This window comes from Bacillus rossius, chromosome 7, assembly GCF_032445375.1.
Source record: "Bacillus rossius redtenbacheri isolate Brsri chromosome 7, Brsri_v3, whole genome shotgun sequence".
Taxonomy (NCBI): Eukaryota; Metazoa; Arthropoda; class Insecta; order Phasmatodea; family Bacillidae; genus Bacillus; species Bacillus rossius.
In genome coordinates this window covers 25219020-25245166 of record NC_086335.1, presented here as the reverse complement: position 1 = coordinate 25245166, position 26147 = coordinate 25219020, and the positions used below count along the sequence as shown (strand labels likewise).

The 26147-nt window shown below is 51.8% G+C and overlaps 1 protein-coding gene across 1 annotated transcript in view; it reads right to left on the bottom strand.

Annotated features, from left to right (window-relative positions):
• The window catches only part of LOC134534512 (zinc carboxypeptidase-like), a 58817-nt gene that overhangs the window by 8962 nt on the left and 23708 nt on the right, over positions 1–26147 (bottom strand). Inside the window, exons 5-8 of the mRNA XM_063372990.1 lie at positions 24712–24856; positions 21839–21999; positions 7018–7105; positions 4871–5073 (exon numbers count right to left, since the gene is read on the bottom strand). Of these exons, the coding sequence (XP_063229060.1) occupies positions 4871–5073; positions 7018–7105; positions 21839–21999; positions 24712–24856 (597 nt within the window). The remainder of the gene's footprint in view (positions 1–4870; positions 5074–7017; positions 7106–21838; positions 22000–24711; positions 24857–26147) is intronic.

Below are 26147 nucleotides of genomic sequence, written 5' to 3'. Positions count from 1 at the left end.
GTAATTTCTCCATATGTCATAAGTCTTCTTATCTCTCACAATTTGATTAATATCCTTAATATCAACATCCTCCATAGCCATCTTCCTTGTGTACTTGTTTCGTATGTCTTCTATTTTAACGCAATCATTTAGAACATGCTCTACTGTGTCTTCTTCCATGCACACAGGGCACATAGGGCTTTCCACTAAGTTAAAAGAGTTTAATTTGTGTTTAAAATTCCCGTGACCTGTTAGGAATTGTGAAGTGTAGTGGTCAGTACTTATCCATGAAAATTTCATCCGTTCTTCTATTGAAGGGAATATATTGTGTGTATGCCTTCCCTTGTCAGAGTTTCGCCACCTTTCTTGCCAGATTTCAATATTTTCTATGTGAATTCTGCGATATTTTGAAGCAGTGTATTCCTTGTTCATCTTTAATATCACAACTTTTGCTCTTTCTTGTATTAGTAGGTCTATAGGTAAGGCTCCAGCGATAACCTGCAGTGCTTCTAAAGACGTAGTTCTGTAGCTTTTTGTTACAGCAATTAGAGCTGTTCGTTGGGATGAGTTTAACCTTCTTCTTACATGTGAATTGCGTAGTAGTTCATACCAGACTGAGCAAGCATAGGTAAGTATGCCCAGGTATACTCCATTGTACAGTGTTGTCATAGTATTAGTGCTCAATCCTACATTTGTAGGTTTATGACTCCTTATTTTTTGCATTAACAGTAGGGCCTTTTGTGATGCTTCTTGTATGTGTTCTTGGTATCCTGTTCCCGTTGTGATTTGTACCCCTAGATACTTAACTTTTTGTTTTATCTTCACTATTCGTTCTTGAAATCTTATTAAAGGTGGTCTGTCTTTATGTAATTTTCCCTTTAGTAATACGCCTTCAGTTTTTTCAGATGATATAAGAAGTCGGACACTGCTTGCCCAGGTGTTGATAGAGCGTAGAATAATTTCTGCTGTCTGCTCTAATTCGTAGCGTGAAGTAGCGGGTATAATGAGCAAGCCATCATCTGCATAGCCATATATAATGTTATTTACTGGTAACTCAATTTTCAGAAGCTCATCAAATATTATATTCCATAGTAGCGGACCAAGGACTGAACCCTGAGGACAGCCCATGGAGAGCTTCTTTTCCACAACTATGTGGCCCAATCGACATTCACACTTTCTATCTTGCAGAAAGCCCCTTATGGCGGCATACAGGTTCTTAGGTGTGTTAAGATTCTTTAAGCGCCATAATACTTGAGGCCACCAAGCGTGGTCGAATGCTCCTGCTATATCTATCGTCACTCCAAGCACATATTTTTCTTGTAGGTTTTTAATATATTGATTTACATCGTATAGCGCTTTTTCTGTACTATACCCTCTTCTGAAGCCATACTGCTGTTTATCTATTCCCTGTATTACTTCCAAATAAGCTGTTAGTCTTGCATTAATGAGCCGCTCATAAATTTTTCCCATGTTAGGCAGCATAGTTAAAGGCCGGTATGACTTAGTTAATTTCGGGTCCTTAGCATTTCCCTTGTATATGATTTTGAGAACTCCTTCCTTCCATATTTTTGGAAATGTTCCTGAAGATAAGCATAAATTATACAGATGTAACAGTACTTCCTTGATTCGAGGGTAAGCTCGCCAAATTAACTCAGTTGTTATATTATCTTTACCTGGTGCTTTTCGTGGTTTTAACTCTTTAATGATCTTGTCAAGCTCTTGGATGGTGAAAGAAACTGTGTCTTCTGTATCAGGCAGTTCTTTCATCGCTTCTCTCTTCATCTTTTGAATATTCGTATCTTCATCTGGGTTGTCATTAGGTAGTAAATCATGTAGAATAGTTTCCAAATTTTCTGTAATGTCAGTAATTTGTCTATTTGCCATCATCATCCCAGGGATTTCAAAAGAACTTCGTACTTTGCCAGCCATCACCTTGTACACATATCCCCAAGGGTCCATATTCCCCTTGTTAAGGACAAGTTTTTCCCAGTATACCTTCTTCTTTAATAAAATATCTTTCTTATATTTCTTTCTCCTTATTCTGTACTGTTGTAAAATTAAAAGTTTATAAAATCCATTTGCCGCTCTCTTCATGATTCTTCTTAGTCTTTCCAGATCTCTTCTAGTTTCTTCTAATTCAACATCCCACCAGGGATTTCCAGGAATAATTTTCGTTTGTTTCCTAAAGCATTTCTCACAGATATTCTGTAATATAATTGTTAATCTCATGGCGAGTGCTTCTGCGGAGTTATATACATCTTCTTCATGTGATAATTCATTTATTTTGCTTGTTATTAATTCATCAAACTTCTTCCAATCCGCGTTCTTATGTATGTACCGTGGACTTATTATTATGGGAGGCATCTCAGTTCTTTGCAATTGGATTTCATAAGTCATAAATCTGTGGTCACTTGAACTGTCCAGATGAATCTTCCATTCATTGACTCTTTCTTTCATGTTGTTATCAGTCAATGTCACATCAATGAAAGTCTCAGTATTAGTTGCTGGTGATAGATATGTTCCTGTTAATGGATCATCATTAATAACATATAGATCTCTTTCCATGATAAAATCGTTCATGATCTCACCTTTTTCGTCATTCACTGGTGAATTCCAAAAAGAAGATTTTGCATTTGTGTCTGCACCAATTATTATATTTTCATGTCCAATTGTATCCAATATTGAATTAAGCTTATCAATATGTACTTCAATAGGATCTGAGAATTGAAAATAGGATGAGATAACGTATATTTTCATCATCCTCATCTGCATGATCATGCAAACATGATGTTCATTAGAAATGCCGGAGAGTAACATCGTAGTTAGAGTTTCATTTCTAATCCAAATTGCCGATTTCGGATTATCTCCTATTGCATATATTAAACCATGGATTCCTGCAACTTTCCCACGTAATACATAGGGTTCTTGTAATAAGATCACATCAAGCTTCATTTTTTCTGCAATCTTATTTAATTCAGCACTGACAACAGCTGAACGTTGTGCGTTTAGTTGCCCTATTTTTATGTTATTTTCATATTTCACCATAATTAGTTCTTTCTATTTCTCTTTCGTAAGCTCTCTTATAGGCAGGGCAATCAGTGCTATCTACCCTATGCTCGTGTGGTTTATTCTCTCGTCTGCAATTTGCACACTTATTTCCTTCATTTTTCTTACTACATTCTGTATACTTATGCCCATCAAGTCCACATATAGAGCAGATAGTTTTGCTTTTACATTTATGTGCGGGGTGTCCGTAATTCTGACAGTTGAAACATCTAGTTATTGACACAAAATCCCTAATTTTACATGCAGAAAAACCAATATACATATGTGTTCTGCTTAGCAAGATATTCCTTATTTTAGGTGTGCATTCAATGACAAGGTGCACTGTTTCTTTATTATCCTTTCTGCCGCGTCTTGTTCGCACCATGAAACCAGCTCTGAACTCCTCCAGTGAGACTTCATCTGCGCTCAGATTCTGAGCAAATATTGTGCCAGCTATATCAGGGTTATCGAACTCCCTAGGCACGTCGTACATAATAACTTTCGGGCCCTGCTTTGTAGGGCGCTCAGTACGTAGTCCTAGTTTAGATATTTTCTCATCTTTTTGCAGTTTTTCAATCGTGCTGGAGTCTTGTGCTTCGATTATAATTCCTCCTTTCGAAATTTTCCTTATTCCTTTGAATTTCAGCCCATTCTTTATTGGATCAATGTTCTTTAAGATCTCTCTTTTGGTGGTGTCACTTGTTTGAGTTTCGTCACTTGGCAGGACAATCAGCAACTCCTTCTTCTGTTTAGGTATGATCTGTTGACGAGTAGTCCCTCCAATTTCAGCTGCACTTGTTACTTCCGCATACGTCTTCCTTATCACAGGGCCTTTACTTAATTCTATCCCCTTTATCACTCCGTTAAGCCGGGAATTGTCTATCAGAACCTTATCTAATAGGCCTTTTAGCTGTGTTACTCTGGGCAGAATATAGTTTGTAGATGCTTTGTTAACCTTAGATATCTCTGTGGTCGTGTAGGTGGTTAGCTCAATTATTAATTTTTCAGCACATGAAAGCACCTCCTGTTCATCCCATTTAGGGTTTATCACAAACTCTTCAGTCGATTCTTCCTTCTCAGCCGTAGTTTTGTCTTTCCTGAAGATTTCCCTTATCATCATTTTAACTATAGTAGGGTCTTGTTCACATATTATGGGACCAACAGATAGCAGCCATTTTCTTTCAGTTAAATTTGGTACTGGTTCCTTAGCCCAGTTTACTTTCTTATCCAGCAATTTGTCAACCAGTATGGTCACTCTCTTCAAGTCCAATCCTCTGTCCTTAGTGTAATCCGTCAAAAGGGTTTTCCTTTCGGACCAGTCTCCTTCTATTGGATGTTTAACTGCCTCTTGCAAATCTTCATGCCAATGCTTTCGATCCATCGTAGAACCAGCGGGCTCACACTGTCTAATCAGTACTATTGACTGTCTGGCATGCGTTAAAGCAGGAGGCTATCACCCCAAGCCAGCTGCCCTCTTAGCCGCTGTTGGTCTTATAGCAGCACACAGAAAAAAAAAAAAACCGGCTGACTGATAGCCAACAGTCGTTGCCACCCACGGACCAACTTTGAGGTGGGGCAGTGCCCGATACCCTTTAACCTCTCTCCAAGAAAATTTCAATTCCAATTCCAATTCAATGCTCCCATTCACACCAAATCAGCAAAACAGAACGCAGTTGATTATGCAAACCTTTGCGTAAACAACCACGAACGCCCACTCAAGACAAGGTGCAAAATGGGGGGTTTAGCTCGAGGTATAGAGTATGAGCCCAGTGGGAGATACCCCGAGAAAGTTCACCAGTGTGACAGGGTCTTATATCAGCGTGACAGGGTGCGGTGCGGTTCTGACCAGCGTGTCGTGGTTGTGAGCGCGCAGGCCAGCCACGCCGTACGGGAAGAGCAGCAGCTGGCTGTAGCTGTGGATGGACAGGTAGATCTTGACGGCGGAGGCGATGCCGGCCACGAAGTCCCCCACCAGCCTCATCTCCACCTCCGAAAAGGGCCCCGTGCCGTCGTACGTCTCCGAGCAGGGGAAGCCGCTGGAGCCGCCGCCTGAACAGTCCAAGTGACCATCTGACCATCCCGCCAGTGGTCTCGTGACGTCTGCCAAGTAGCCACTCCCACATCTCACCTTGGCCAACTTGAAGTGGAGCAGCCGCCTAAGTAAGCTGGCAAATTAAAACCTTAGACATCACCAAATAATGCTGATTTTACTTCCCCGCTACGGGAAGCCTTCTTTTCACAGACGAGAGAGCCAAACGCCCGATCGTGCATCTTCGAGTTTTTTTTTTTTTTTTGTTCATTGTAAAAGGTTAGGTTAGCTACATTATAAATACTTTAAAACATTGTGGACGGTTGATTTTGTTAGGATATCTACATTAAAGATACTGTGAAATCATGTAAACGGTCCGATCCCTGGATAGCTACATATTAAAAAGTTATTTGCTAAGCAACCATAAAATTATTTTACAGTATTTTTAATGTAGCTATACTTACCTAATGTAACCAACCATCCACAATGATTTAAAGTATTTATGACGTAGCTAACCTATCCTAATCGACCGCAAAATTTAATGCCACACCGGTTTATACAATGAGATAGAACGGAAAAAAAAAAGCTAGCATGAACTTTGGGGAACTTCGGGAGTGGCTCTCTCGTCTGTGAAATGAAGGCTTCCCCCCTACTACACCCTCTTCCTGGGAGTGACCTCTGACAAACACCCCCCCTACCCCCAATCCCTCTTCTTAACTATATACGGGAGCGACTTCTGAGCTTAGACGAAACCACAGCTGATGATGCTTCTCACGGCAACTCTACTGGACGACATACGAGGGACACGTAAACCCTTTTTTTAAAACGTGTCACTGCCCATAACTCCATATAGTTCAATCGAAACCCTGTCGATAACTACAACTCATCAAGATAACGGAAGATCAAGAAAATTAGTTCCGAATTTTATAATCTTAATGAAATTGCTTCTTTTACCAGTGAAATAATTTCTTCACTCGTTTATGGACATAAGAATGAGATATGGTGTGATAATAAGACTTTTTCAAGGCATCGACGCACGCTTTGAAGAAACAGGTCCCAAAGCAATGTGCAATTTACCATTTGGCGGAAGAATATTGGAGCAAGGCTACCCCTTACCATGGGGTACTCAGGCTTGCAGATATGTGGCGTGAAAAATTACTATACAAAAGGTACCATACAAAATTACTATATAAAATCAGCTTCTGTCATTTCTATGAAAATCTGTAACAAGTTCAACTAAAGCATAGCGTGTCTTACGCATGTTGCGACAGACAATTTAACGTTTTCGTGGCTGAAAGAAACTACTTCCAAAAAAACTTGAAATTGAAGCCATACGGTGGAGTATTTTGAACATGAGGCAAGGGAGGCATCATACACAAATTTCTGATATTCAAGTGGGTCTTGAGTATGTGTGTAGGTATTCTGTTTCGTCAAGAGCAACCGTGACAAACTAGGAGCTTTATAAGCTATGAAAGAAATGCAAAAAGCCAAGACGCAAAAAGTAAAATAATGACGTTTTCCAATACTCTTTAATAACATACTCAAAACGCAAGAAAGTTTTATTTGAAGTTTACGGAAAACTTTTAAAGATGTGGGTATAAAAAGCAAAGATTTTCTATCTCACGCATCGCGTTATCACTTGTTAAACTTTCGTACAACAATAGCAATTAATGTTTTGAATCTATATTTTGATGAATTTCGCACGTTTTGGAGGGAAAAATAAGATTTAATAAAAAGTACGATGAAGAAAATTTTTCTACATGTTTGAGATTCAAGTTGCAGGGTTGGCCATTTCTTGCGACTTGCGTGTTTTATAAACCGGCCCTGTTTGTTTGCGTGTTGCGTCCTTTCCTCTTGCCATTTTTGCAAATTTTTATAACCTCGGCCTTACAGTCACTGCCATCCAATCTTACTTCCGTAATGACGTAGCGAAATCAGGCGAAGAGCCAGCGACCGGAACTCACCCCTCCAGCGGAAGTCCCAGTTCCTGTTGCCGTCCACGCCGTGGCAGAGCAGGCGCCCCCGGCTCCGTGTCTTGCGCCACATCCGGTTCTGCAACAGCAGGCCTCCAATCACTACATCAGCAGCAGGCCTCCCGTCACTACCTCAGCAGCAGGCCTCCCGTCACAACCTCAGCAGCAGGCCTCCCGTCGCTACATCAGCAGCAGACCTCCCGTCACTACCACAGCAGCAGACCTCCCGTCACAACCTCAGCAGCAGGCCTCCCGTCACTACCTCAGCAGCAGACCTCCCGTCGCTACATCAGCAGCAGACCTCCCGTCACTACCACAGCAGAAGACCTCCCGTCACTACCTCAGCAGCAGGCATCCCGTCACTACCTCAGCAGCAGACCTCCCGTCACTACCTCAGCAGCAGGCCTCCCGTCGCTACCTCAGCAGCAGGCCTCCCGTCACTACCTCAGCAGCAGGCCTCCCGTCACTACCTCAGCAGCAGGCCTCCCGTCACTACCTCAGCAGTAGGCCTCCCGTCGCTACCTCAGCAGCAGGCCTCCCGTCGCTACATCAGCAGCAGACCTCCCGTCACTACCACAGCAGCAGACCTCCCGTCACTACCTCAGCAGCAGGCCTCCCGTCACTACCTCAAAAGCAGACCTCCCGTCACTACCTCAGCAGCAGGCCTCCCGTCGCTACCTCAGCAACAGGCCTCCCGTCACTACCTCAGCAGCAGGCCTCCCGTCGCTACCTCAGCAGCAGGCCTCCCGTCACTACCTCAGCAGCAGGCCTCCCGTCACTACCTCAGCAGCAGGCCTCCCGTCACTACCTCAGCAGCAGGCCTCCGTCGCTACATCAGCAGCAGACCTCCCGTCACTACCACAGCAGCAGACCTCCCGTCACAACCTCAGCAGCAGGCCTCCCGTCACTACCTCAGCAGCAGACCTCCCGTCACTACCACAGCAGCAAGCCTCCCGTCTCTACCTTAGCAGCAAGCCTCCCGTCACTACCTCAGCAGCGAGCCTCCCGTCGCTACCTTAGCAGCAAGCCTCCCGTCACTACCTCAGCAGCGAGACTCCCGTCACTACCACAGCAGCAGACCTCCCGTCACTACCTCATCAGCAGACCTCCCATCACTACCTCGGCTGCAGGCCTCCCATCACTACCTCAGCAGCAGACCTCCCGTCACTACCACAGCAGCAGGCCTCCCGTCACTACCTCAGCAGCAGGCCTCCCGTCACTACCTCAGCAGCAAGCCTCCCGTCACTACTTCAGCAGCAGGCCTCCCGTCGCTACCTCGGCAGCAGGCCACCCGTCGCTACCTCAGCAGCAAACCTCCCGTCACTACATCAGCAGCAGGCCTCCCGTCGCTACCTCGGCAGCAGGCCTCCCGTCACTACCTCAGCAGCAGACCTCCCGTCACTACCACAGCAGCAGGCCTCCCGTCGCTACCACAGCAGCAGGCCTCCCGTCGCTACCTCGGCAGCAAGCCTCCCGTCACTACCTCGGCAGCAGGCCTCCCGTCGCTACCTCGGCAGCAGGTCTCCCGTCGCTACCTCGGCAGCAGGCCTCCCGTCGCTACCTCAGCAGCAAGCCTCCCGTCACTACCACAGAGGCAACCCTCCCGTTGCTACCTCAGAAGCAGGCCTCCCGTCAGTACCTCAGCAGCAGGCCTCCCGTCACTACCTCAGCAGCAGACCTCCCGTCACTACCTCAGAAGCAGGCCTCCCGTCGCTACCTCAGCAGCAGGCCTCCCGTCACTACCTCAGCAGCAGGCCTCCCGTCGCTACCTCAGCAGCAGGCCTCCCGTCACTACCTCAGCAGCAGGCCTCCCGTCACTTCCTCAGCAGCAGGCCTCCCGTCACTACCTCAGCAGCAGGCCTCCGTCGCTACATCAGCAGCAGACCTCCCGTCACTACCACAGCAGCAGACCTCCCGTCACAACCTCAGCAGCAGGCCTCCCGTCGCTACCTCAGCAGCAAGCCTCCCGTCTCTACCTTAGCAGCAAGCCTCCCGTCACTACCTCAGCAGCGAGCCTCCCGTCGCTACCTTAGCAGCAAGCCTCCCGTCACTACCTCAGCAGCGAGACTCCCGTCACTACCACAGCAGCAGACCTCCCGTCACTACCTCATCAGCAGACCTCCCATCACTACCTCGGCTGCAGGCCTCCCATCACTACCTCGGCTGCAGGCCTCCCATCACTACCTCAGCAGCAGACCTCCCGTCACTACCACAGCAGCAGGCCTCCCGTCACTACCTCAGCAGCAGGCCTCCCGTCACTCCCTCAGCAGCAAGCCTCCCGTCACTACTTCAGCAGCAGGCCTCCCGTCGCTAACTCGGCAGCAGGCCTCCCGTCGCCACCTCAGCAGCAAACCTCCCGTCACTACTTCAGCAGCAGGCCTCCCGTCGCTACCTCGGCAGCAGGCCTCCCGTCACTACCTCAGCAACAGACCTCCCGTCACTACCACAGCAGCAGGCCTCCCGTCGCTACCACAGCAGCAGGCCTCCCGTCGCTACCTCGGCAGCAAGCCTCCCGTCACTACCTCGGCAGCAGGCCTCCCGTCGCTACCTCGGCAGCAGGCCTCCCGTCGCTACCTCGGCAGCAGGCCTCCCGTCGCTACCTCAGCAGCAAGCCTCCCGTCACTACCACAGAGGCAAGCCTCCCATTGCTACCTCAGCAGCAGGCCTCCCGTCGCTACCTCAGCAGCAGGCCCCTCGTCGCTACCTCAGCAGCAGGCCTCCCGTCACTACCTCAGCAGCAGGCCTCCCGTCACTACCTCAGCAGCAGGCCTCCCGTCACTACCTCAGCAGCAGGCCTCCGTCGCTACATCAGCACCAGACCTCCCGTCACTACCACAGCAGCAGACCTCCCGTCACAACCTCAGCAGCAGGCCTCCCGTCACTACCTCAGCAGCAGACCTCCCGTCACTACCTCAGCAGCAAGCCTCCTGTCTCTACCTTAGCAGCAAGCCTCCCGTCACTACCTCAGCAGCGAGCCTCCCGTCGCTACCTTAGCAGCAAGCCTCCCGTCACTACCTCAGCAGCGAGACTCCCGTCACTACCACAGCAGCAGACCTCCCGTCACTACCTCATCAGCAGACCTCCCATCACTACCTCGGCTGCAGGCCTAGCCATCACTACCTCAGCAGCAGACCTCCCGTCACTACCACAGCAGCAGGCCTCCCGTCACTACCTCAGCAGCAGGCCTCCAGTCACTACCTCAGCAGCAAGCCTCCCGTCACTACTTCAGCAGCAGGCCTCCCGTCGCTACCTCGGCAGCAGGCCACCCGTCGCTACCTCAGCAGCAAACCTCCCGTCACTACTTCAGCAGCAGGCCTCCCGTCGCTACCTCGGCAGCAGGCCTCCCGTCACTACCTCAGCAGCAGACCTCCCGTCACTACCACAGCAGCAGGCCTCCCGTCGCTACCACAGCAGCAGGCCTCCCGTCGCTACCTCGGCAGCAAGCCTCCCGTCACTACCTCGGCAGCAGGCCTCCCGTCGCTACCTCGGCAGCAGGCCTCCCGTCGCTACCTCGGCAGCAGGCCTCCCGTCGCTACCTCAGCAGCAAGCCTCCCGTCACTACCACAGAGGCAAGCCTCCCGTTGCTACCTCAGCAGCAGGCCTCCCGTCGCTACCTCAGCAGCAGGCCTCCCGTCACTACCTCAGCAGCAGACCTCCCGTCACTACCTCAGAAGCAGGCCTCCCGTCGCTACCTCAGCAGCAGGCCTCCCGTCACTACCTCAGCAGCAGGCCTCCCGTCGCTACCTCAGCAGCATGCCTCCCGTCACTACCTCAGTAGCAGGCCTCCCGTCACTTCCTCAGCAGCAGGCCTCCCGTCACTACCTCAGCAGCAGGCCTCCGTCGCTACATCAGCAGCAGACCTCCCGTCACAACCTCAGCAGCAGGCCTCCCGTCGCTACCTCAGCAGCAAGCCTCCCGTCTCTACCTTAGCAGCAAGCCTCCCGTCACTACCTCAGCAGCGAGCCTCCCGTCGCTACCTTAGCAGCAAGCCTCCCGTCACTACCTCAGCAGCGAGACTCCCGTCACTACCACAGCAGCAGACCTCCCGTCACTACCTCATCAGCAGACCTCCCATCACTACCTCGGCTGCAGGCCTCCCATCACTACCTCAGCAGCAGACCTCCCGTCACTACCACAGCAGCAGGCCTCCCGTCACTACCTCAGCAGCAGGCCTCCCGTCACTACCTCAGCAGCAAGCCTCCCGTCACTACTTCAGCAGCAGGCCTCCCGTCGCTACCTCGGCAGCAGGCCTCCCGTCACTACCTCAGCAACAGACCTCCCGTCACTACCACAGCAGCAGGCCTCCCGTCGCTACCACAGCAGCAGGTCTCCCGTCGCTACCTCGGCAGCAAGCCTCCCGTCACTACCTCGGCAGCAGGCCTCCCGTCGCTACCTCGGCAGCAGGCCTCCCGTCGCTACCTCCGCAGCAGGCCTCCCGTCGCTACCTCAGCAGCAAGCCTCCCGTCACTACCACAGAGGCAAGCCTCCCGTTGCTACCTCAGCAGCAGGCCTCCCGTCGCTACCTCAGCAGCAGGCCCCTCGTCGCTACCTCGGCAGCAAGCCTCCCGTCACTACCACGGCAGCAGGCCTCCCGTCGCTACCTCGTCAGCAGGCCTCCCGTCGCTACCTCGGCAGCAAGCCTCCCGTCACTACCTCGGCAGCAGGCCTCCCGTCGCTACCTCGGCAGCAGGATTCCCGTCACTACCTCAGCAGCAAGCCTCCCGTCACTACCTCGGCAGCAGGCCTCCCGTTACTACCACAGCAGCAAGCCTCCCGTTGCTATCTCAGCAGCAGGCCTCCCGTCGCTACCACAGCAGCAGGCCTCCAGTCGCTACCTCAGCAGCAGGCCTCCTGTCACTACCACAGCAGCAGGCCTCCCGTCGCTACCTTAGCAGCAAGCCTCCCGTCACTACCACAGCAGCAAGCCTCCCGTTGCTACCTCAGCAGCAGGCCTCCCGTCGCTACCTCAGCAGCAGGCCCCTCGTGGCTACCTCAGCAGCAAGCCTCCCGTCACTACCTCGGCAGCAGGCCTCCCGTCGCTACCTCGGCATCAGGCCTCCCGTCGCTACCACAGCAGCAGGCCTCCCGTCGCTACCTCAGCAGCAGGCCTCCTGTCACTACCACAGTAGCAGGCCTCCCGTCGCTACCTCAGCAGCAAGCCTCCCGTCACTACCACAGCAGCAAGCCTCTCGTTGCTACCTTAGCAGCAGGCCTCCCGTCGCTACCTCGGCAGCAGGCCTCCCGTCGCTACCTCAGTAGCAAGCCTCCCGTCACTACCTCGGCAGCAGGCCTCCCGTCGCTACCTCGGCAGCAGGCTTCCCGTCGTTACCTCGGCAGCAGGCCTCCCGTCGCTACCTCGGCAGCAGGCTTCCCGTCACTACCTCAGCAGCAAGCCTCCCGTCACTACCTTGGCAGCAGGCCTCCCGTTACTACCACAGCAGCAAGCCTCCCGTTGCTACCTCAGCAGCAGGCCTCCCGTCGCTACCTCAGCAGCAGGCCCCTCGTGGCTACCTCGGCAGCAAGCCTCCCGTCACTACCTCGGCAGCAGGCCTCCCGTCGCTACCTCGGCATCAGGCCTCCCGTCGCTACCTCGGCAGCAAGCCTCCCGTCACTACGTCAGCAGCAGGCCTCCCGTCGCTACCTCAGCAGCAGGCCTCCCGTCGCTACCTCGGCAGCAAGCCTCCCGTCACTACCTCAGCAGCGAGCCTCCCGTCGCTACCTTAGCAGCAAGCCTCCCGTCACTACCTCAGCAGCGAGACTCCCGTCACTACCACAGCAGCAGACCTCCCGTCACTACCTCATCAGCAGACCTCCCATCACTACCTCGGCTGCAGGCCTCCCATCACTACCTCAGCAGCAGACCTCCCGTCACTACCACAGCAGCAGGCCTCCCGTCACTACCTCAGCAGCAGGCCTCCCGTCACTACCTCAGCAGCAAGCCTCCCGTCACTACTTCAGCAGCAGGCCTCCCGTCGCTACCTCGGCAGCAGGCCACCCGTCGCTACCTCAGCAGCAAACCTCCCGTCACTACTTCAGCAGCAGGCCTCCCGTCGCTACCTCGGCAGCAGGCCTCCCGTCACTACCTCAGCAGCAGACCTCCCGTCACTACCACAGCAGCAGGCCTCCCGTCGCTACCACAGCAGCAGGCCTCCCGTCGCTACCTCGGCAGCAAGCCTCCCGTCACTACCTCGGCAGCAGGCCTCCCGTCGCTACCTCGGCAGCAGGCCTCCCGTCGCTACCTCGGCAGCAGGCCTCCCGTCGCTACCTCAGCAGGAAGCCTCCCGTCACTACCACAGAGGCAAGCCTCCCGTTGCTACCTCAGCAGCAGGCCTTCCGTCGCTACCTTAGCAGCAGGCCTCCCGTCACTACCTCAGCAGCAGACCTCCCGTCACTACCTCAGAAGCAGGCCTCCCGTCGCTACCTCAGCAGCAGGCCTCCCGTCACTACCTCAGCAGCAGGCCTCCCGTCGCTACCTCAGCAGCATGCCTCCCGTCACTACCTCAGCAGCAGGCCTCCCGTCACTTCCTCAGCAGCAGGCCTCCCGTCACTACCACAGCAGCAGGCCTCCGTCGCTACATCAGCAGCAGACCTCCCGTCACTACCACAGCAGCAGACCTCCCGTCACAACCTCAGCAGCAGGCCTCCCGTCGCTACCTCAGCAGCAAGCCTCCCGTCTCTACCTTAGCAGCAAGCCTCCCGTCACTACCTCAGCAGCGAGCCTCCCGTCGCTACCTTAGCAGCAAGCCTCCCGTCACTACCTCAGCAGCGAGACTCCCGTCACTACCACAGCAGCAGACCTCCCGTCACTACCTCATCAGCAGACCTCCCATCACTACCTCGGCTGCAGGCCTCCCATCACTACCTCAGCAGCAGACCTCCCGTCACTACCACAGCAGCAGGCCTCCCGTCACTACCTCAGCAGCAGGCCTCCCGTCACTACCTCAGCAGTAAGCCTCCCGTCACTACTTCAGCAGCAGGCCTCCTGTCGCTACCTCGGCAGCAGGCCTCCCGTCACTACCTCAGCAACAGACCTCCCGTCACTACCACAGCAGCAGGCCTCCCGTCGCTACCACAGCAGCAGGCCTCCCGTCGCTACCTCGGCAGCAAGCCTCCCGTCACTACCTCGGCAGCAGGCCTCCCGTCGCTACCTCGGCAGCAGGCCTCCCGTCGCTACCTCGGCAGCAGGCCTCCCGTCGCTACCTCAGCAGCAAGCCTCCCGTCACTACCACAGAGGCAAGCCTCCCGTTGCTACCTCAGCAGCAGGCCTCCCGTCGCTACCTCAGCAGCAGGCCCCTCGTCGCTACCTCGGCAGCAAGCCTCCCGTCACTACCACGGCAGCAGGCCTCCCGTCGCTACCTCGTCAGCAGGCCTCCCGTCGCTACCTCGGCAGCAAGCCTCCCGTCACTACCTCGGCAGCAGGCCTCCCGTCGCTACCTCGGCAGCAGGATTCCCGTCACTACCTCAGCAGCAAGCCTCCCGTCACTACCTCGGCAGCAGGCCTCCCGTTACTACCACAGCAGCAAGCCTCCCGTTGCTATCTCAGCAGCAGGCCTCCCGTCGCTACCACAGCAGCAGGCCTCCAGTCGCTACCTCAGCAGCAGGCCTCCTGTCACTACCACAGCAGCAGGCCTCCCGTCGCTACCTTAGCAGCAAGCCTCCCGTCACTACCACAGCAGCAAGCCTCCCGTTGCTACCTCAGCAGCAGGCCTCCCGTCGCTACCTCAGCAGCATGCCTCCCGTCACTACCTCAGTAGCAGGCCTCCCGTCACTTCCTCAGCAGCAGGCCTCCCGTCACTACCTCAGCAGCAGGCCTCCGTCGCTACATCAGCAGCAGACCTCCCGTCACTACCACAGCAGCAGACCTCCCGTCACAACCTCAGCAGCAGGCCTCCCGTCGCTACCTCAGCAGCAAGCCTCCCGTCTCTACCTTAGCAGCAAGCCTCCCGTCACTACCTCAGCAGCGAGCCTCCCGTCGCTACCTTAGCAGCAAGCCTCCCGTCACTACCTCAGCAGCGAGACTCCCGTCACTACCACAGCAGCAGACCTCCCGTCACTACCTCATCAGCAGACCTCCCATCACTACCTCGGCTGCAGGCCTCCCATCACTACCTCAGCAGCAGACCTCCCGTCACTACCACAGCAGCAGGCCTCCCGTCACTACCTCAGCAGCAGGCCTCCCGTCACTACCTCAGCAGCAAGCCTCCCGTCACTACTTCAGCAGCAGGCCTCCCGTCGCTACCTCGGCAGCAGGCCTCCCGTCACTACCTCAGCAACAGACCTCCCGTCACTACCACAGCAGCAGGCCTCCCGTCGCTACCACAGCAGCAGGTCTCCCGTCGCTACCTCGGCAGCAAGCCTCCCGTCACTACCTCGGCAGCAGGCCTCCCGTCGCTACCTCGGCAGCAGGCCTCCCGTCGCTACCTCCGCAGCAGGCCTCCCGTCGCTACCTCAGCAGCAAGCCTCCCGTCACTACCACAGAGGCAAGCCTCCCGTTGCTACCTCAGCAGCAGGCCTCCCGTCGCTACCTCAGCAGCAGGCCCCTCGTCGCTACCTCGGCAGCAAGCCTCCCGTCACTACCACGGCAGCAGGCCTCCCGTCGCTACCTCGTCAGCAGGCCTCCCGTCGCTACCTCGGCAGCAAGCCTCCCGTCACTACCTCGGCAGCAGGCCTCCCGTCGCTACCTCGGCAGCAGGATTCCCGTCACTACCTCAGCAGCAAGCCTCCCGTCACTACCTCGGCAGCAGGCCTCCCGTTACTACCACAGCAGCAAGCCTCCCGTTGCTATCTCAGCAGCAGGCCTCCCGTCGCTACCACAGCAGCAGGCCTCCAGTCGCTACCTCAGCAGCAGGCCTCCTGTCACTACCACAGCAGCAGGCCTCCCGTCGCTACCTTAGCAGCAAGCCTCCCGTCACTACCACAGCAGCAAGCCTCCCGTTGCTACCTCAGCAGCAGGCCTCCCGTCGCTACCTCAGCAGCAGGCCCCTCGTGGCTACCTCGGCAGCAAGCCTCCCGTCACTACCTCGGCAGCAGGCCTCCCGTCGCTACCTCGGCATCAGGCCTCCCGTCGCTACCACAGCAGCAGGCCTCCCGTCGCTACCTCAGCAGCAGGCCTCCTGTCACTACCACAGTAGCAGGCCTCCCGTCGCTACCTCAGCAGCAAGCCTCCCGTCACTACCACAGCAGCAAGCCTCTCGTTGCTACCTTAGCAGCAGGCCTCCCGTCGCTACCTCGGCAGCAGGCCTCCCGTCGCTACCTCAGTAGCAAGCCTCCCGTCACTACCTCGGCAGCAGGCCTCCCGTCGCTACCTCAGCAGCAGGCTTCCCGTCGTTACCTCGGCAGCAGGCCTCCCGTCGCTACCTCGGCAGCAGGCTTCCCGTCACTACCTCAGCAGCAAGCCTCCCGTCACTACCTTGGCAGCAGGCCTCCCGTTACTACCACAGCAGCAAGCCTCCCGTTGCTACCTCAGCAGCAGGCCTCCCGTCGCTACCTCAGCAGCAGGCCCCTCGTGGCTACCTCGGCAGCAAGCCTCCCGTCACTACCTCGGCAGCAGGCCTCCCGTCGCTACCTCGGCATCAGGCCTCCCGTCGCTACCTCGGCAGCAAGCCTCCCGTCACTACGTCAGCAGCAGGCCTCCCGTCGCTACCTCAGCAGCAGGCCTCCCGTCGCTACCTCGGCAGCAAGCCTCCCGTCACTACCTCAGCAGCGAGCCTCCCGTCGCTACCTTAGCAGCAAGCCTCCCGTCACTACCTCAGCAGCGAGACTCCCGTCACTACCACAGCAGCAGACCTCCCGTCACTACCTCATCAGCAGACCTCCCATCACTACCTCGGCTGCAGGCCTCCCATCACTACCTCAGCAGCAGACCTCCCGTCACTACCACAGCAGCAGGCCTCCCGTCACTACCTCAGCAGCAGGCCTCCCGTCACTACCTCAGCAGCAAGCCTCCCGTCACTACTTCAGCAGCAGGCCTCCCGTCGCTACCTCGGCAGCAGGCCACCCGTCGCTACCTCAGCAGCAAACCTCCCGTCACTACTTCAGCAGCAGGCCTCCCGTCGCTACCTCGGCAGCAGGCCTCCCGTCACTACCTCAGCAGCAGACCTCCCGTCACTACCACAGCAGCAGGCCTCCCGTCGCTACCACAGCAGCAGGCCTCCCGTCGCTACCTCGGCAGCAAGCCTCCCGTCACTACCTCGGCAGCAGGCCTCCCGTCGCTACCTCGGCAGCAGGCCTCCCGTCGCTACCTCGGCAGCAGGCCTCCCGTCGCTACCTCAGCAGCAAGCCTCCCGTCACTACCACAGAGGCAAGCCTCCCGTTGCTACCTCAGCAGCAGGCCTTCCGTCGCTACCTTAGCAGCAGGCCTCCCGTCACTACCTCAGCAGCAGACCTCCCGTCACTACCTCAGAAGCAGGCCTCCCGTCGCTACCTCAGCAGCAGGCCTCCCGTCACTACCTCAGCAGCAGGCCTCCCGTCGCTACCTCAGCAGCATGCCTCCCGTCACTACCTCAGCAGCAGGCCTCCCGTCACTTCCTCAGCAGCAGGCCTCCCGTCACTACCACAGCAGCAGGCCTCCGTCGCTACATCAGCAGCAGACCTCCCGTCACTACCACAGCAGCAGACCTCCCGTCACAACCTCAGCAGCAGGCCTCCCGTCGCTACCTCAGCAGCAAGCCTCCCGTCTCTACCTTAGCAGCAAGCCTCCCGTCACTACCTCAGCAGCGAGCCTCCCGTCGCTACCTTAGCAGCAAGCCTCCCGTCACTACCTCAGCAGCGAGACTCCCGTCACTACCACAGCAGCAGACCTCCCGTCACTACCTCATCAGCAGACCTCCCATCACTACCTCGGCTGCAGGCCTCCCATCACTACCTCAGCAGCAGACCTCCCGTCACTACCACAGCAGCAGGCCTCCCGTCACTACCTCAGCAGCAGGCCTCCCGTCACTACCTCAGCAGTAAGCCTCCCGTCACTACTTCAGCAGCAGGCCTCCTGTCGCTACCTCGGCAGCAGGCCTCCCGTCACTACCTCAGCAACAGACCTCCCGTCACTACCACAGCAGCAGGCCTCCCGTCGCTACCACAGCAGCAGGCCTCCCGTCGCTACCTCGGCAGCAAGCCTCCCGTCACTACCTCGGCAGCAGGCCTCCCGTCGCTACCTCGGCAGCAGGCCTCCCGTCGCTACCTCGGCAGCAGGCCTCCCGTCGCTACCTCAGCAGCAAGCCTCCCGTCACTACCACAGAGGCAAGCCTCCCGTTGCTACCTCAGCAGCAGGCCTCCCGTCGCTACCTCAGCAGCAGGCCCCTCGTCGCTACCTCGGCAGCAAGCCTCCCGTCACTACCACGGCAGCAGGCCTCCCGTCGCTACCTCGTCAGCAGGCCTCCCGTCGCTACCTCGGCAGCAAGCCTCCCGTCACTACCTCGGCAGCAGGCCTCCCGTCGCTACCTCGGCAGCAGGATTCCCGTCACTACCTCAGCAGCAAGCTTCCCGTCACTACCTCGGCAGCAGGCCTCCCGTTACTACCACAGCAGCAAGCCTCCCGTTGCTATCTCAGCAGCAGGCCTCCCGTCGCTACCACAGCAGCAGGCCTCCAGTCGCTACCTCAGCAGCAGGCCTCCTGTCACTACCACAGCAGCAGGCCTCCCGTCGCTACCTTAGCAGCAAGCCTCCCGTCACTACCACAGCAGCAAGCCTCCCGTTGCTACCTCAGCAGCAGGCCTCCCGTCGCTACCTCAGCAGCAGGCCCCTCGTGGCTACCTCGGCAGCAAGCCTCCCGTCACTACCTCGGCAGCAGGCCTCCCGTCGCTACCTCGGCATCAGGCCTCCCGTCGCTACCACAGCAGCAGGCCTCCCGTCGCTACCTCAGCAGCAGGCCTCCTGTCACTACCACAGTAGCAGGCCTCCCGTCGCTACCTCAGCAGCAAGCCTCCCGTCACTACCACAGCAGCAAGCCTCTCGTTGCTACCTTAGCAGCAGGCCTCCCGTCGCTACCTCGGCAGCAGGCCTCCCGTCGCTACCTCAGTAGCAAGCCTCCCGTCACTACCTCGGCAGCAGGCCTCCCGTCGCTACCTCGGCAGCAGGCTTCCCGTCGTTACCTCGGCAGCAGGCCTCCCGTCGCTACCTCGGCAGCAGGCTTCCCGTCACTACCTCAGCAGCAAGCCTCCCGTCACTACCTTGGCAGCAGGCCTCCCGTTACTACCACAGCAGCAAGCCTCCCGTTGCTACCTCAGCAGCAGGCCTCCCGTCGCTACCTCAGCAGCAGGCCCCTCGTGGCTACCTCGGCAGCAAGCCTCCCGTCACTACCTCGGCAGCAGGCCTCCCGTCGCTACCTCGGCATCAGGCCTCCCGTCGCTACCTCGGCAGCAAGCCTCCCGTCACTACGTCAGCAGCAGGCCTCCCGTCGCTACCTCAGCAGCAGGCCTCCCGTCGCTACCTCGGCAGCAAGCCTCCCGTCACTACCTCGGCAGCAGGCCTCCCGTCGCTACCTCGGCAGCAGGCCTTTCGTCGCTACCTCGGCAGAAAGCCTCCCGTCACTACCTCGGCAGCAGGCCTCTCGTCGCTACCTCGGCAGCAGGCCTCCCGTCACTACCACAGCAGCAAGCCTCCCGTTACTACCACAGCAGCAGACCTCCCGTCGCTACCTCGGCAGCAGGCTTCCCGTCACTACCTCAGCAGCAGGCTTCCCGTCACTACCTCGGCAGCAGGCCTCCCGTTACTACCACAGCAGCAAGCCTCCCGTTGCTACCTCAGCAGCAGGCCTCCCGTCGCTACCTCGGCAGCAGGCTTCCCGTCACTACCTCAGCAGCAGGCTTCCCGTCACTACCTCGGCAGCAGGCCTCCCGTTACTACCACAGCAGCAAGCCTCGCGTTACTACCACAGCAGCAAGCCTCCCGTTGCTACCTCAGCAGCAGGCCTCCCGTCGCTACCACAGCGGAGGGCGACAGCCCCTCCCGAGTCTCACTTATATGTATTTGCTTACTTTAATACTCAAGTTTGTGAATTGAACTTAGTTTTCCATGTAAATGTTGACGAAAGTACCAAAAGTTCAGTATTTAAGACTATAAAAAAAAATTTAACATTCTGAAACCGATTTCTGACTTATGTAATTACGAGTATTTACAACTTCGTTTTACGATAGCCCTTCCGGAAAAGTTTAGTTTTAAAAGTGGTAAGCACAAGTAGGTGGTTGTTGTATGAATATTTTGTTTCCCATTGACCTAACTTCAGATAGATTAGCTAAGGAGATATGATTATATAATTAAACCAATTTTACCCTTTTACCTAACTTTACCCCTTTAACAGTCAAGTTTACAATAATTTGTAACACACACGATGCAATGTCAAATAATTTATTATTTATTTCGAACATTCCGCTTTTGTAATATTAAATTTTATTTATAAAACCAAACCTGCTCTATTTTTATCCCATCAGAAAATAAGTTCTTTTTAATGTAAATATTGTGCTTAGTTTTTGTATAGATATTAAATTCCCATACCCTAGATCCTAACTTCTTCTGGAATAGAAGCTATTAAAAATTCTGATTGGTAACTTCTTTCCATCGCATTGAATTAGTCTTTTAGAAAAATGTTAGAATTGAGCTGGTAATTTTTAGGTGTTTATTTCTCATAACCAATATCCTCTTTCTATGAGCACGATCCTGCTGGGATAACGATACAAACGGACTAAGGAAAAAAAAGTATACAGCACATTGAATTTTTAAACAATAGCTACACCGTTATAGTATTGAGAAAACAAGATAATATAGTATAACCCTCTAAAAATCCGGTATTCAAGGGGGGAAATTCGAACGCGAGCGGCTAGATAGGTGCCGGATTACAGAACGTGTTGGACTGTAGACTACCGGAGTAAAGATCACCGACTGTACAACAATATATTACAAAAATCAAAGATATAGGTTACGTTCGCCTTTAAAGCTAGGTCTTACACGCCATGTTGAATTATTTCTCGTCGTTATTATTATCAAAGAGCTATTTTGTAAATTTTAGCTCGATACCTCCCTGATATTTGTTATTTTATCGCAAATAATTTTTAAACAGACTTCCACTAAGTGCAATATAATGGTTGTAAAATGTCCCGCATGTGATCTTAATAATTATGATCACTTGCGCCACTTTTTACACCCATTATACAACACTTCGTAAATATCTGTTGGTAAGGTTTGTGACGTGGAATACAAAAGCATTGGATGTATAATGATAAAATTTACAGAATACCCCTTAAATAAAAGTAATATTCAGAAATTTTTAATTAATCAACATGTGTGAGAAGAAGCCTTAATGCACCTGCCTGAGCGACATGCAGTGTGCAGAGATTCAGAAGGGGGGAAAAACCTATTTAAAACTATCACTATATTCGAGTGATGTCTGTTTACTTTTAAGCATTTAATAATATGCTAAGGGCAGATGAGTAGATTTTTTTTTCTTATTTAGTTTCCAAACTGTATTTTTTTGAAGCTTGAAAATGGCAAAAATGTGTGTTTTAAGAGTACATTTTGAGCATGAAACATTCGTTACAGATTCATTGCAGCACCCGAGGTACTTGCATTACACCTTCATCTTCATTCCCATGTCATATAATGTTATGTTAACCGCTCGGATCTCTTATGCAGGACGAGAGAAGACTGCCCGCCAGTCCACAGCCTTGCGCTTAGAGGTGATACCGTCGCACTTGTCATCCCGCTGAAGGAAGATGACCTACAGAAGCCGCTCCGAAGATGCCCAGACCACGTGTGAACGCTGCAACGCATCGTGGGCCACGGCGTTGTGGACCAGGGAGTGGTTGCGAGGGGGTGCACTGACCGTGGTGTGGCTGTACTCGTAGCCATCCGGGTTGACGCTGGGGAAGAAGTACCAGTCGTAGGCCTCGGCGGCGGCTCGCACCCCGGAGTCGCTGCTGGACAGCAGCTGGTGCAGGATGTAGGTGGTCACGGCGGGCGAGATCCACTCCCGCGCGTGGATGCCTGCGCACATTCCATAGAGTCACCACCAGCACGGTCATTCCACAGAACCATCACTGGATAGCCTGTTCCCTCTGGTTATAGCAAAACAAACCGTAGCTGCATAAAAGCTATCGCTAAAAGTATTTTCATAGCTTGAAAGGAACTCGCAAGGTAGCCTATATTCGTAAAAAAAACAAACGAATGTAAGTGTTTCAAGTTTAATGTGCCTCGAAAAAGTCAAATCGATGGTTGTTCCAATCGAGTGGAAGAGAGATAGATGCGGCGCAAGCGTACAATTATCGTAACGGGACACATCGTAACGGGAAAATGTGCGTTACGGGACACTTTTTCGTGCGTGCAGCCGGAGTTCATCGATTTATTAGACGTTCTCACGTCAAAAAAAATGCCATTATGAACTGAGTATTGCTAAGAAAAGATGTTAACAACACATCAGAAACGAATTATGAAATAACTAAAAACACCCTTTTTTTGTTTTTCTTTCCAGAAGGGAAAGGAGATTGGGATGTCGTTCTCAATTTCATTTGGACTTCAGTTATTAACAAGGGCGTTTGCGTTCTCGCCAACAAAAGGAAAGTATTTGAAAGGAAACAACGTTGATAGTGTCTCTGTTCTCCTTACCCAGACCAAGAAATGAAATTCTGCTTACGCTCATGGTTATTAACGGTTGCTCACATTCACTCCATAACTTCTTATTTCCATGAGATAAACCTACATATGCATGGCTCCAGAAATAGCTTACGGTGTTCCAGTAGAACAGTCGGAATCAGCGGTTGTTTATAATGACACGTGCGCTTGCTTACAAATGGTTATCCAAAACACAAACACTTTTGTTGAAATTAGTGGCTTTAGTGGCCGGGGTCACTAACTACATCTTGGCTTCTGAGTTGAGGCCACGTCTTTGAAAAATGATGAGTTGCTCGACATTTCAGCGTGCCTTCTTTTTCCATCTTTTAATGTTCTATCCATTTCTCAGTGTCTCCAGAGAGTCCGTGTCTGGCTGGTACTCCTGTTCAGGTTCGTCAAAGACCCGCTGCTCAGATATTCTGGTTATACCTTATGAGGTTCAGAAAAAAAAAGTGACCTGGCACAAGCCGAAATATAACTGAAATCAAAGACTGGGCTTCAACCCAGATACTAATGTGTAGTTATTATTAATATTTCAAATGTACTGGTCACGAAATATCAAAAACTTACTGCAGTGAAACTGAGACGTACGAAATGATATGAGATTTATGTAAACTATACGCCAACTGCAACCGTCATAAATGAGTTTTCGACAGTTCTCTAAATTCAAACAAGCTTGAGATGTTGTGGTTAGGCCTACAAAAGTTTAGCTTCCCAGAATTGCGCTCGTGTTATGCATAATGAGTCAGAAAAAAATTCTGCTGCAGATTCATTACGAAAAAAAAAATGTTTTAAGCTACTTACGGTCTAAAGTGATTTCCAAGACTGATGTAGCACTTTCAAGTTGGAGCTGAACAATTATTTTCTGCAAATAGTGGACAAATAACATTAAATGTCTAGATAATGTTTGAGTAAACAGAGTCATACAATATCTGCAAAACTGGTCGCTGACGTAAAATGATTTCATTGAAATATTTTATTGTAACGTCTTTATTTTCTACATATTTTTGACGTGTTGCTATCCCCAATTAATTCTAAGATTTTAATACTAAACAATGACAAATTTTGCAGTGGTTAGATAAATTTAATTGTTAAATATCATCCAGATGTTGTAAGTAAATTCCATCTCAAATTTCTTCTTAATATTTGCAATAATATAGTTGTTCAACTTCAGTTTCACCAGCCTGGTGAAGTGCTTTAAACATTTATTTTCTCCATGATGAATCTGCAGCCGTGAGTTCATCGGTCAAATTCTAACTCAATGTGATCCTTGGTCTAAGAACGCTGCACGTGGCGCTACAGCGAAGTAACTCACCATCAAGTAATAAATGTAGATTAAGACACGCCCGTTTTTCAAGTTCGATCAACTGTAAATAAATCGCGAGTATTGGAAAAACGGTCGGCCGTGTCCCATAGTAAGGAGCCATCCCAGAATTATTCTCCTGGAGTGAAGCCACGAGAAAACCACAAAAGACTGGAATCAGAATGACCATAATACGCTTCCCAAATGAAGTAATTCATGTAATAAAAGTACGGGCACTGTCCTGCGATGACCTTGGGAACTACTTTGACGTTTTAACACCCGCGCTGCAGGCGAACGACGTCTAGCAAAGGCTCTTCTAGACGCGAGCACGCTTTAAATGCCAACGGATATGTGCGCCGCCAACGATTCTTCATATTGCCATCCGGGGCAGTAAGCGTGGGCGAGGCCAGAAACCGAAGTTTCTACAACTCGCTAAGTGCATAGTAATTCAGGTGCACCCCACACTGGTGAAGAATCATTTGAATCGACGGCGGGGGTGCGTGTCTTGTTGGATAGGTTTGGCACACGGGCCTGTGTGTGCGCTGGTAGGTTGTGTAATGCTAGAAAAGTTACGTGTACCTAATTCGGCGGGGGGAGTGAAGCTCCCCACCAGTTAGATCGGCTAACTGGCGTGATGTAGTGTCATGTTGGTGTGCATTAGAAGCTTGTCTGTGTGCTGTAATTTCAAGTGACCTAGTTAAACTCGGGTGTGGCGTGTAGTGTAAAGCTGTGCGAGCCGCTCCTACGAACCCCTGGGAGATATGTGCGCTTGGACTGCTTCTCACCTGCCTCGACGAACACGGCAGGGTTGCCAGATCTGTACGACACCTTCACTCCGAGGATATCGCGACCCTCGTATGATTTCCCCAAGTTCAGGAGGGTCACTGTGTCGGGATAGTCGGTGACGAGGGATCTAAGCCAGGAGTGGATCTGAAAAGAAAAAAATAAACAGACGCAACTTTAAAAAGAATTTGTAATTTACCAATGTGCTTCTTTAACTAATTTAAAAGATATGAGATTGAAAATGTTTGTTACTTTAAGAACTAGAGTATAACTCTAGTCTATGTGTGTTATAATATTTGTTTCTTAGAGAAAATTAAGTCCATCACAAACTATTTGCAGGATGCCTATTCCAAAATTAATTATATGGAAATATTAGCAGAGCCTCCGAGGGGGTACGGGGAAGCAGGGGGGTAATATATATATATTTATATAATGTTATTCTTCTGATTACCCTGAGGGTAGGACAGCAATTCAAATTATATTACTTACTTATAAAATCAATTCGCTTTTGGCCTCGGTAAGTTTATCTTTAGATAATTATTTGTTTAATGTGAGGTTTTAAAACCTGTATATAAGTAATGGGAAGGGGGTCCGACAAGATTAATTCCTCCCCCCTCCCACCCCACCAGACTTTTAGTTTCGATGATCCTGAATAAAAGTTAAAATAAAGATATGTTTCTAGTTAACTTTTGAGGTACTTTTAGGTAGATTTCAAAGAAATGCTACCTACCTATTGTAGCCGTTACTAAGGTGCGACTTCCAGAAAATTTTTATATTATTTTTCGTTTCATGGTCCATAGACCCAAAACCATCGTCACCTCAAAAGTTTGTATCTATATTTATATATTTATACATCACAATTTTGTGGATACTATAACTGTCGCAATTTTTCTCAAGTAGTAGAAAAACTCGGTAGAGTTCGTTAATGGGCAATATCCGACCAAAAACCGAAAAATCTCTCGTAATTTGGAAAATATCACATTTGTTTGAACGTTTTATAACTCGTAGGAGTAATTGCAAAATCGCTGAATAAGGTTTTTATACTACCAACCATAACTGCAATGGGTTGAAAAAACAATGTCCAAGGCATAACATCGTAGTCATAACATCGAATTCGTACAAATTACTTTTAATCTTATTTTTTTATCTAAAATATGTGTCTGAAACAATTTTTGATTAGACGAACTATAGTTGCAAGGTGTTGAAAAAATGAAGGGTAGAATTTAAAAACAAATGTATAACTCCCTTTGTATGTACACTATCAGATCCGTTCAAATAGTTTATAAATTTTATAAATTTTACCTAAAACTTTTGTCTGTAACTTTTTTTTAATACAAACCATTACTGCAAGGAGTGCAAATAACAAGGGTAGAAAAACGAAAGTCATGACTTTTTTTAATGCATTTACTTTCATGTCAATTATAATTTATTTTAAACA